The sequence below is a fragment of the Hibiscus syriacus genome, unplaced genomic scaffold (assembly GCF_006381635.1).
Source record: "Hibiscus syriacus cultivar Baekdansim isolate YM2019G1 unplaced genomic scaffold, ASM638163v2 tig00112455_pilon, whole genome shotgun sequence".
In the NCBI taxonomy this organism is placed as follows: Eukaryota; Viridiplantae; Streptophyta; class Magnoliopsida; order Malvales; family Malvaceae; genus Hibiscus; species Hibiscus syriacus.
Genome location: NW_024063337.1, coordinates 30,722 through 43,671, shown reverse-complemented (window position 1 = coordinate 43,671; position 12,950 = coordinate 30,722). Strand labels below are relative to the sequence as shown.

The window sequence follows — 12,950 nt, the reverse complement described above, 5'->3', positions numbered from 1 at the left end:
TCTACGTAAATTTGTTTTGATTTTTCTGGATGACATACTTGTTTATAGTCGAAATTGGCAGGAACACTTAAACCATGTACGACAAGTGCTACAAACGCTACAAGAGAATGGTTTTGTTGCAAAACGCAGCAAATGTACATTCGGACAAACCTCAGTTGAGTATCTTGGTCATATAGTTTCTCGAGAGGGTTTGTCAGTAGATCCTTCAAAGGTTGAGGCAATCAAAGAATGGCCGATACCTACAACGGTCAAGGATGTGCGAAGTTTTCTGGGCATCGCAGGATATTATCGCAAATTTATTAAAGGATTTGCAACCATTGCAACGCCAATATCTGATTTGCTTCGCAAAGGACAACCATTTGAATGGACTAAAGCAGCTCAACACGCCATGGATAAATTGAAATTATGTCTTTGTTCTGCTCCAGTGTTGGGATTACCACAATTTGACAAAGAATTTCATGTCGAAACTGATGCTTCTGGAACAGGGATAGGAGCAGTTTTAACCCAAGAGGGTAAACCTTTGGCATATTTTAGCCAAAAACTTAGCCCAAGAATGCAAGCTACTTCCACTTACAACCGTGAAATGTTTGCCATCACTCAGGCAGTAGGGAAATGGCGACAATATCTGGTCGGACGAAAATTCAGCATCATTACTGATCAAAAATCATTACGCGAATTAAACCAGCAGACTATACAGACTCCAGAACAACAAAGATGGTTGTCGAAATTAATCGGGTATGATTTTGAGATCCGTTATCGACCGAGAAAGCTTAATGATGTTGCTGATGCATTGTCTAGAGAAATCGAAGCTACTCTCATGGCTTTCTCTCGTCCACTATTTGGCATTATTGATGATATACGAGCAGCAAGTCGGCATGATGTTGATATTCAACATATTCGGGATAACATTATAAAGGATGGGACTGATTATGATGGTTATGAAGAACATGAAGGTTTGATGTTGGTTCGAGGACGAATTATGGTTCCTCATGAAGCAGCATTGCGATCTCTATTATTAAGAGAATTCCACAGTTCACTAATGGGGGGACATGCTGGTATTACTCGTACATTTCAACGATTAGCTGCTAATTTCTACTGGAAGGGTATGAGGAGAGACGTTCGTCAGTTTGTCTCTGAATGTCAAGTTTGCCAACGTATGAAAAGCACTAGTTTGGCTCCAGCTGGTCTTCTTCAACCACTTCCCATTCCCAACCAAGTATTTGAAGATATTTCTTTAGACTTCATTGTAGGCTTGCCGAAATCTAATGGGAAGGAGACTATATTGGTGGTGGTCGATCGACTCACTAAATACGGACATTTTTTTGCACTACCGAGGCACTTTGATAGCAAATATGTGGCCAACATTATGGTTCAAGGGATCGTAAAACTTCATGGAATACCAAGAACAATAATCGGTGACAGGGATCGAATTTTTGTGAGCGAATTGTGGACAGAAATAGCCAAACTACAGGGGACTGAGTTGTGTTTAAGCTCATCTTATCACCCACAAACTGATGGGCAAACAGAAGCTTTGAATCGGTGCCTCGAGATGTATCTTCGTTGTATGGCAGGGGATGATCCGAGCAAGTGGGAACAATACTTAGCATGGGCTGAATATTGGTACAATACGGCTTATCAGACCTCAGCTGGTATGACTCCTTTTCAAGCTTTGTATGGGCGTGAACCTCCCACCATCGTTCACTACCTAGAAGGAAGTTCTCATAATGCTCAGGTAAATCGTGACTTGCAAGAGCGTGATGTGTTACTTAAGGTCTTGAAACACAATTTAAGCCAATCACAAGGACGTATGAAAACTCAAGCGGATAAGCATCGACGCGAACTGGAACTAGAAGAAGGTAGCTGGGCTTTTGTGCGTTTACAACCTTATAGACAATTGTCGTTACGACTACGGAAAAATCAGAAGCTTGGTCCACGATTCTTTGGCCCTTACCGAGTTACAAAACGCATTGGACCTGTCGCTTACAAGCTAGAACTCCCGGAGTCCGCTCGTATCCATCCAATATTTCATGTGTCCCAACTCAAACCTTGTAAGGGCCAACCTCTTCAACAAATCACTCATTTGCCTTTGATAACAGAGGACTTTGTTCCACCTGCACCAACTGAGAACCTTGAGGACAAGGTCATTCTTTCAGGAGGGGGTACTGTCATGGAAGGAGCTGAGATAACATCATCAAGGAATGAGAATAAATATCTAGGAGGAGCTGGCAATACAGAAGCAGTGAACAAGGACAACCAGGACAATAGAGAATTTCGCAGAAGTTTGAGAGAGAGAAAGACACCCCAGGCGTTAACGGATTTTGTCCGCTACTGAGGATTTAAAAACATATAAATAAAGCAGCATGTAAAACGTGAAGGCATCTGTAATCCTTGATTTTATTTTCCAACTTAAATCTACTGTCAATTTCCTTTCTTCTTTCTCTTCTTCTCTGGTTTTCTCTGATTTGATTCATAACACCATTATCATTAAACTTGACTAAGAAAAAATCGTTCTCTATATCTATCTGTATGATCGAATGAGAGGGTTTCCAGAGGCTATAGATACGATTATGCAGGGCATTGTAGCTAATTCATCGACCAAGGATTTTCACTATCAAAGTTAGATCCATGCTCTTAACTGCGAGTTGTTGGACTCGGTCAGAGAAATCAATAGTGGTGAGACCATTGGAGGATCCAATAGTAATATCTTCATCGAGTAAATATCTTCATCATCAAGATCAAAGCTTTTGGCATCAGGTTGACTAAAGGTGTTCCCAGTGACCAAATCCTTGTAGGAAGGAGGTTGACGATCAAGGGGGCGCAAGTCACAGTCCATGAGGGATGGACCAGAAGAGTGAGGAGAGGAGGCCTAGGCTCCAGGCAGTTCTTCGTCAGGACGGCGTTGCATTTTTTGGTGACGGGAATCAACAGCATTCATCAGAGAAAATTGGAAGAGGCTTTTTTCTATTTAATCTCATCAGTAACGCAATTATTTAGACTTATTATTATTCTAATTGAAATGATCATCCAGCTCAGTTGGTAGAGCATAAGATTTTTAATCTTGAGGTCGTGGGATCGAGTCCCATAGAGGGCATTTCATAATTCGGAGGTCTCCTACGGACGTTGCTCTCAACCTAGTGTTGGGGGCAGTCTACTATCTTACCTTCCCTTACCCCATTACATATGGGAACAAGGGATAGCCATTTATTATTATTCCAATTACACATAAGTCGATTAATATTATTAGATGTCAATATTTTAAATTTTAACTCATTTTTTATTATGACTACATACAAAAATTTAATAATAAAAATCGACAAACTGCAATGGTAAAACGTGTTTTTAACTATAATACAAGGTTGCAAGTATAAGAATATCAACAGTGTTAATAGAATGTAAGTCCTTAAGATTGTTGAAAATTGGCTGAATTTATTAAATAATGCAGTGAAAAAAATTATTTGCTCGAATAATGCACTTGATAGATTATTTCGTTAAATAGCGTAAATGCTACAGTAAACATTGAAGATGCAATTTACCGAAACCCCTTGAAGACGCATTGGAGTCCAAGTGTCTCCTCAAAAACACATGGAAATCCATGCGTCTTCCCCTCATTTACCTTTATTTATTTTGTATTCCCCACCGGGAGGATAATAGTAGTGAGGTGGGCCTGACTTTTGTTTATTTTGTATTCCCAATCGTTTACTTTAAATTATAGGATAAAGGGTTGGATTTTAATATTATAAATCTACTATAATTAAGAAAGTATTTAATATCACGTGAAAATATAGAAATTGTAGTAATAATACATGTGGATCCTGCATGTATAGCAATAATGGAGTGTTTTACATGTGAATATGTAAGAGCAATAATGCTTGCAGCAATAATGGAGCAATAAGTGAGAGTAAGGACGGACGATTGGGGTTTGTGATTAGAGGATTAGGTTTGGTTTTTAAATATAAATATGAGGTGTAGGGAGGGAGAGATGATTATATTGGGAATGAAAAAAAGAGGGGAAGAAAGAAGAGAAAATAGGAAAAAATAAGAGAAAATAGAAAGAAAGGAGAATAAGAGAATATCAGTTCGTGCTACATTATTCGACAAATTTAACCCGGTTAGTTAGTTAGTTAATTTTGTTTATAAAATCTATATTATTTATAAAATAATATATACATAAATTTAAATTTGTTATGTTTGTTAATTTCGTTTCAATTAGTTGTATGTGTCATATGTTTGTTGAATAATTAGATGTAGTTAATTAGTAGTATGTGTAATTAAATTATTAATGTTATTAAATTTCGTTGTGCAGATTCGTCTCGTTGAAATGGCAGAACAAAATCAACTACTTCATCTTGACGCTCAACATATTTCTAGCAATTTGGGAGTGATGGTGTTATTATTATTTAATGAAATATTATAATTTTTTTATTAAATATTATAAAATGTTTATTTTATGATTAATTGATATAAATTTCATGAACATTATAATTGTAGGAAGACGAGCAGTGAGTCCTCCGTCATCAGATTAGTATTCCCACTAAGCCACACCCTTTGATTGAAGATAACCTGGAAGAGGCTGGATTTTATCATGTTACATTTGTACGAGAGTATAAGTTGGTCACAGGTTTGATAAGTGCATTGATTGAACGTTGGAGGCCAGAAACACATATATTTCATTTGCCGTGCGGAGGTGCTTCAGATAATACTGGTTCTGGGATTGCTCGACGATTAGGTTAGTTTTCCTCAATTTTGCCAACATTTTGAATACTAATATGTTGGTCTAATTATGGTTTTAGCCTTATACTATGCTTAAGGATGCTGAGAGTAAGAAATTGGCTTTCTTCTCTAGAGCGACAGGACCTTGCACTCCGATTCTTGCAGAGATTTTTGCAATCAAAGTTGGTTTAGATTTATTTTTTGAATCAGTTTGGAGGGATAAAGGGTCCCTGATCCTAGAAAGTGATTCACTTCTTGCTTTGAAGTGGATCAACAACCCGGAACTCAGCCCGGTTCTTTATGTCGATATGATCATAGAGATTCAGAAGTCTGTGATGCAATTTAATGTTATCATAAGGCATATTAATTGATGTGTTAATGGGGAAGCTGACTGTTTAGCTAAATCTGGAATAAGTTAAGGAATGTTTGAGTTTCTGGGTTGGTGAGATTGGGGCCTATGGGTTGTTGAGTTGAAGGTCTTTTGTACTGAGTGTTTGTTTGGTTTTGGTTGTAATTCTTATGTTTGTTAATAAATTTTGGGCACCATTTTCCCTTTTCCAATGATTATTGTGTCTCACAACATAATAATTATGAATGGGGTTTTAACGGGGCCAATTCTTATAAAAAAAACCCTAAAAGATGTGGCCTTACAACTCGGGGTTCCAACAAATGGGATGCCGCTGGTGATGAAAAATGATTATAATAACGTGGAAACACTTTGCAATGAGTTTCTTAGGCAGACGACAATAAGCCCAAATGTAATTGGGTGGCGTTTGAGGCTGTCATGGTTGGAGGATTGATTTCAACTCAACAAAAATAGTACCGAAGAAGAAATTGTATATGCAACTCGAGCATATATCTTACAGTTGATTGGGGGAGTTTTGATGCCGGATAAATCCGATGGTCTGGTTCACACGCAGTATCTCCCGTTTTTGAGAAATTTTGAGAATACACGTCAATACAGTTGGGGATCTGCGATATTGACGTTCTTGTACCGTGAGATGTGCAAGGCGTCAGTAATCGTCAATGATACTAATACCGTGGAAATCGGTGGATGTCTGATGTTGCTACAATCTTGGGCTTGGCACAGACTTCCATTTTTAACATCGATTAGTCGAACATCGATTGACTTTCCTCTTGTGGGGAGATAATATTTATTTTATGTATTTTAATTTAAATTCTTAATTAGAATTTATTTGATAAAAATCTGATATCATAAAATAAGACAAGACATGACATTATAGCAAAAAGAATGTAAATTTTAGAATATGTAATATAATTATACTATTTAATTTAATTTATTTAACTTCATTTATTTATTTATATTTATTTCTTTAGTTATAATTTTATAAATTTGTGTAATGAATTAATTTTCATAAATGTTAATTTTACAGTTTGTTTGGATGTCGTACCTAGAGCAAGAAGTTTTAGCGTGTGTGCTGCCACATGTTTTGTTGGGTTATGAAACTTGGGTTGTTGTTACACCATTGATTCGTTTTGCATTTGTTGAGATATTGTTTGCGAATCGAGTGTTGAGGCAGTTCAAGTGCCACAAACCTATCCCGTCCATTCCATGGGATCATTACCCCTTGCACAGATTAGATGGAAGGGGTAAGCACAGCGTGAATTGGGTTACGAAGCTCGCAAACTACATTCATGACTGGAACAACAAAGCTTCATCCGTGCCACCAATGGAAATCCTTCTATACATGACTTGAATGCCCAAAAGAGTCTATGAAATATCTTTTTCTCTGGAACAAGTTGACATTCTTCGTCATACGCAGGCATGGTTTGAGACTTCACTATGGTTCTCGGGATTAATCGCTTCATTGCTTGTAACAAATGTGGTAGCTCATTGTACGATGTATCCCAATCTCCATATGTCAACTTCATTGCCTTCATTTTCGCATTCCAAACCTTGCCATATTTTACTTGGTATCCAAATTGGCTTCGAATAGATGCAGTTAACACTGAACAAGGGATTCTTGGATCCTTCTCAACTAATACCTTCACGTAATCACAAATTACATCAGAGTCCAATAGTCGGTGGTCTTGCTTGATTGAGTTCCGCAAACATGTGTGAGGACTATTGTACATTGTGATGACCCAAGCATTGTGCCTTTGAATTTTGGACACTCTGATCTTCTAATTGCACTCTGGGCCATATTTAACACAGTTCGCATATATGGTTTTTTGGTTGGACTCTGCAATATGTACATCGACATGGCCTTTGATGCAATACTCTTTAATCGAGAATGTAGCTTCATCTTTTCCTCTAAATTGTATCACAACTGAAAATTCACCAGAAATTTCGAATGATTCAACCATATGGTATAGAGGTATATGTGGCATGTCTAGGAATTCTCGTGCCCTCATCGCATCATAATCGATCTCGTACATGTGAGGAGTTGGTTGATATAGTGTCAGAACTTCATCAGTTGGTCCCGGGTTAGGTGTACCACCATAGCCAAAATTATCATCGTCGGGTAAAACGGGTTCTTGAGTTTCTTCATCTTCGTTGGAATCATCATGGATTTCTCCCCATCGATTTTCAACATCAACATCAATAATCAATTTCGAGTTATATATGTTTCTCTCCTCGTACTCTGCTAGTGCGGATGTTCCACCGACTTCATTTTCACTTTCCAATAGTGCCATAAAATTGTTTATCGATCTGTATGTCAGGTCCTCAAACTCACTTCCGAAAGCCATTTTAGATGAATTTCCAGCCACATTTCTTGATGGCCCAGGAACATCAGATATGTTACACACATCAACAAATAACTCAATAACTGAAATATTTGTTGACTCATGTAATCCAATCATGGTTCCAATATCATCATCTTCTTCAACTAGTACTGCATCATATCTAACTGGATTAGGACATACCATGAACCTGTACTTCAAACCATCAATTGCAGCTCGGATTTTTCTTTTTTATCATCTGCTTCGTTTCTACAAATGTGATGTCCCTTTTGAACATCATATTTATAGGTCTTTCAGACTGGAAAATAACTCTGACCTCATTTTCCATAATATGTCCATTATAGTGGACAATCGTGAAAAAGTTGTTGCTTATTTTCTCTACAACATCAAAATTTGTATTTATAATAGATAAGATATAATATATAACAACAATATAAAAATAAACATAACAACAATCGTAACATTAACAGATATTTATAAAAATAATTATAAAATGCCTTAAATAAATTTTCTTCAAAATTAGTTCACCTTCGTTCTTCCAAAAAAATTAACAAACTATTAGACTAATTTCATATAAATTTATCGAATAATATAGCACGAACCGATATGCTCTTCTTCTCCTTTCTTTCGCTTTTCTCTTATTTCTTCCTCTTTTCTCCTCTTTCTTCTCCTCTTCTTCTTTTCATTTATGGTGTAATCTCCCTACACCTCATATTTATATTTAAAAATCAATCTTAATCCTCCAACCACAACCCCAATTATCGATCTCTACTCCCATCATTATTGTTCTATTATTGCTGAGCATTATTGCTCTTACATATTCACGTGGTAAAATACTATGCATGCAGGGGCCACACGTATTATTGCTTACATATTGATGTGGGGGAAAACTTTTAGATAATGTGTTAGAATTTTTTATTGACTCCATTATTGCTGAGCATTATTATACTTTTTTAAAATAATTATAAAATACCTTAAATAAAATTTCTTCAAATTTAGTTCACTTCGTTAGATTCAAGATTTAGGATTTAGGGGTTAAGATTTATGATTTAGAGTTTAGGGTTTAATATTTGGATTTAATTTTGACTATTATTATAAAAAAAAATTAAAATAAAATAAAATTGGAACACAATAGGTTGTAAAACCTAAGGATAACTATTTGTAAAACCTAAGAAATTAGGTTCAATTCATGCAAATTAATGGGAAACGCATCCTCTTCCATGCGTTTTGCATAGATTTCTATTATTATAAAAAATTCTTCCATTATTGCTATACAGGACCACAACATTTTGCATGGATTTCTATTATTATTAAAAATTCTTTCATTATTGCTATACAGGGGCCACAACGATGGTATGGGTCAGGGAGGGAGGAGCATGGATTTCCATGCGTTAAGGCGCTTGTCTTCAATGTTTACTGTAACATTCACCCTATTTCACGAAATAATCTTTCAACCACATTATTGGAGCAAATAATTTTTTCTATTACATTATTTGAGAAATTTTTCCGTTGAAAATTATTACACCAAACAAATGAAGTAGGATACGTGATAAAATAACTTAGGCGTGGCTTTATTCAATGATATCAACTGTTGAAGATAGCACATTGATCTACTGATATACAAGTAGAACCCACTCAAGATCAAACCCCTAACTCATGTTATTCAAAGTAAATTACATTTATTCATTCATTATCCTCGAGTCATAGTAGGTTAAAAGGGACTGGATTCTGAATGGCTTAAACCCAAATATCTGAAGTGCAGTCACCACCTGGATATCTCATCTCATGTGCCAATGAAGGACCATCTGGTTCAGCGCCAAAGTCCACAAAAAAGTTCGGGTTTACCTTAAGTCCGCCTTTTTCTGTGTCAACATCGATCTGCAACATGTGGGAACCCTTCTCCATAAGTTCAGGATAGAATTGGCGATCCCATGTGCTGAACAATGAGTTCGTAACGTATAGCCGTTTTCCGTCCAAGCTCAACTGGATCATCTGTGGTCCGCCTCTCGGTCTATGTCCCTGTAAAACAAGATGAAAAAGGTTAATCAATGTTTCAAAATAATGGGGTTTTTGTACTGAATGAGTTAACTGCCTATCAGGTCATTCGGGTCAAGTCCCCGAGACCACACCGCAAATAAGAATCAGGACAGCATGCTTCAGGTTTCATTGACAAAACTATACACAGAAACTTACAACAGCATTAAGCGTATTCGGGTCCATACCCACATCCCACACTCGCAACCAAGTTCAAGTAACCCGTAATTTTTAAGTAATATGAATATGAGGACAGACCTGGATCTCCGGAACATCAGACTGCCATGTATGACCATCATCTGTCACAGCCACAACAGGGCTTCCCTTTTGAATCAGTCCTCCAACCCATACTTGACCAGCCAAGATCGGATTCTTAGGGTCCTCGATGTTATATTGTCGGACATCCCCATGAAGCCAGTTGACAAAATACAAAAACCGATCATCCAGAGAGATTAGAAAATCTGTTATAAGCCCAGGCATTTCGGGGAGAATCCAGTTTTGCACCTTCAATGGTTTTACTGAGATTGCCACCTGCAGAAGTTAAACAATCATATCAGTAGGCTTGTTTAAGGCAATGACTTGCAAAAAATTATTAAACCTGCAAAGCTGTACAACCTCATGGTTCCATGATCCGTCTTCGGTTTTGAAAAACCGAACCATGTTACTAGTCAAGGCACACCCGACATACCCTGTGTCTTTGGAGGGATCATGTAGGAACCTTATCTGCATAGAGAGGGCAACATTATCTTTGAGCAACATCATGTCTGAAAACAAAGTTGTAACATGTTTCAATGTTGTTAATATGCAATCACCTCTAAGGGTATGAGACCAGTGTCACCGAGATCCAATGTTTGTTTCAATTCACCATCAGGCCAACTGTATACATGCAAATGTCTACCGTAAAGGCCCTCCCCAACATGCTGAAGGTTGAAACCTTTGGTAAATGCTGCAGGAGCACCCCACGACGAGCTGATCATCGTTTTATGTCGAGGTTGGTACCAAAAGTCATAGCCGAATGAAGGACTATGCCCTGGTTTCTCCCACCTGAAGAATACCGGAGTAGCTTAGAGGTTGAATCTTAATTGTTTCACAGTTCAATGACAATCATTTTTTCTCTTTTATTGTTTTATTTACCTTCCCTTCACATTAAACTCAGAATCAAGCAGAAGAAATCCATTGCCTTTAGCATTTCCATCTTTGTCTCCAAGACACGACACCATTATATCACCGGAGGCAAGGCAGTGGGACGTGTGTGGATATGCTAGGCCTGTCTTCTTAACAATATCCTCAGGCTGAACCACTTTATGCAATGAGGGAGCCTTGGGATTCATCTGTGTGTCAACCACATAGATACGACTGGATCTGCAAAAAGGCACATTGTGTAATGAAGTTTTGGCCATGGGTACGACGATATGACCCAAATGCCTAAGAAGATATGAAAAAGGGAAATTAAGAATAACATGTTGAACACCTACTCTTATCTAACACTAGCACCATAGTCCAAGTGACATGGATATCAGACAAATTCTTAGTATGCTACATTGATAGAGCATAAACATAAAAGGTCAAGAACATAGTCCCTTACACCAAAGAAGGCAGAATGAGGAAACGGCGATTGGCAGATGGATCGCCATGGCAAGAGCTGCAAGCGTTCCATCCAGAGTGATGTAGTTCATCGCCGATATATGGCACAGGGAGCCTATGTATAACTTTAGAATAAGTCGGTGAGTTCGGATCTACATCGACTGTGGCCAGGAAATCAGGTTTCTCTCTTCCAGTTCCTGCACAGACACAACACCATTTGAAACCCTCTTTTTTCACGATTTCAAATCTAAGAAAACTATTGAAAATCAACCACATATTAACATAAATAATTACACAAACCAGTAAGTTCTGTTCCAAGTTTGATAGAAGCGTGAATTACCAATTACTTCAAAAATAAGCATTAAAAAAATCTGATAAAAGAAAAAGAAATTCATATATCATCCCACCCAAGGCAGTTACTAAAAAAATTAGCTGACCCTATTCTCATGTAAAATGGGATAAGAGGAGGTACGATAGTAGTCTGCTCCAACGCCAGGGTGAGAGCAGCTTGGAATTGCCACAGACTCGATCCCACTACGCTCTACCAAGGCAGTTACTAGTGAGCTAAAAAAATTTAAAACAAAGAGGGAAAGAGAAATAAAATACATGATGCTCTTTAACTTAAATTTTTTATTATGATCTGTAAAAAGCCCCCCAGATTATACACGCATGAAAAATGTTACTTTTTATTAGTATGGGTGAATAGTGAATATCTGTTTAAAAAATTCTCAAACATTTGATGATAAATACTCATATACCTCTGTAAATGTCATACTCTAATCTAGGACTTCAAAGAATCAAAACAAACAACAAATAAGAAAAACCTCATACCCTCACAAATTCATGCATAAATGAATCAAATCAAACAACCCACACCCAAAAAAACTTTATCTTCATCCATAAATGAATTAAATAAAAAAAAACCCCAGAAAAATTAGAGGCAGACCGTTTAAAAACTATCATAACCCAGAAAAATAAAACGTTGGAAAAAAAAGTACCAGAATAAACACAAGTGACATATATAAGAGCTTCTTTAGGACCAGCCATGGCTTCCAAGGGAGTTCCATATCCAGGTCCCGTCGTCTTGCAACACCCATTTCCTTCAGCCATTTCGTAAAATCTCTTTTTTCTTTCTTCTTTCTTGCAGAGCCAAGTTTCTCTTATAACATTATGGAAATTTGTGTCAGTTTATGGCCACAAACGAGCTGTTTGAAAAAAGAAAAAAAGAGTACGGCATGGATTTTTATCCTCATCCTACGTGTCCAAGTTCAATGTATCGAGATTCCCGATCTGCATGGTCTCTGTCGGGATTGGCCTCATCTGACGGTGAAGTGTGTGACACGTATTCGGGAGTTGAATGAATTGCGGCAGATGTGTTTGTCCCATGCAATGCCTGACCGTATTGATGTAGGGCTATTTGACATATAACTGATATTTTTTTTAATTTTTTTTTCTCACATCGTTTGATCAATATTTACAGAAGTAATATTTTTTCTGTTGAGTTGGCAAAGACGCGTTCTCGGGGACGCGCTTTACCCGTGTTTTCGTTGAGTTGGATGCCACGTGTGGAAGGCGCATCTTCGGGGACGCGCCTTTGCCAACTCAGCAGACACGTATTTTGTTTAATAATAAATAATTTATTTTTATTATTATTATAAATTAATAATATATTATGTAAAATGTTTCGATTATAATGTAAGAATTATCAAATGTATTTTGTTAATGTGTGTTATAGGAAAAATGTATGAAATTATAATATTACACATATGGTTATATTATTATTTTTGATTTTGATTATCGATATATTAATTTTATCAGTTAATTATTTAAATGTTATTAATCTAGTCATCTCATATCAATATTTAACGAAAATATTGATGTATAAGTTAATAAATTAGTATAATTACATATTTAAT

General features: G+C 36.8%; 1 protein-coding gene across 1 annotated transcript; it reads right to left on the bottom strand.

The window, feature by feature from the left end:
• Window positions 1–9,060: 9,060 nt before the first annotated feature.
• Window positions 9,061–12,204, bottom strand: LOC120179802 (selenium-binding protein 1-like). The gene is made up of 7 exons (XM_039185287.1): window positions 12,033–12,204; window positions 11,036–11,231; window positions 10,585–10,812; window positions 10,263–10,494; window positions 10,066–10,173; window positions 9,709–9,981; window positions 9,061–9,435 (listed from the first exon to the last, which is right to left on the bottom strand). The coding sequence occupies exons 1-7, from the start codon at window positions 12,142–12,144 to the stop codon at window positions 9,154–9,156; spliced, it is 1,431 nt and encodes a 476-aa protein (XP_039041218.1). The 5' UTR covers window positions 12,145–12,204; the 3' UTR covers window positions 9,061–9,153.
• Window positions 12,205–12,950: the final 746 nt, after the last annotated feature.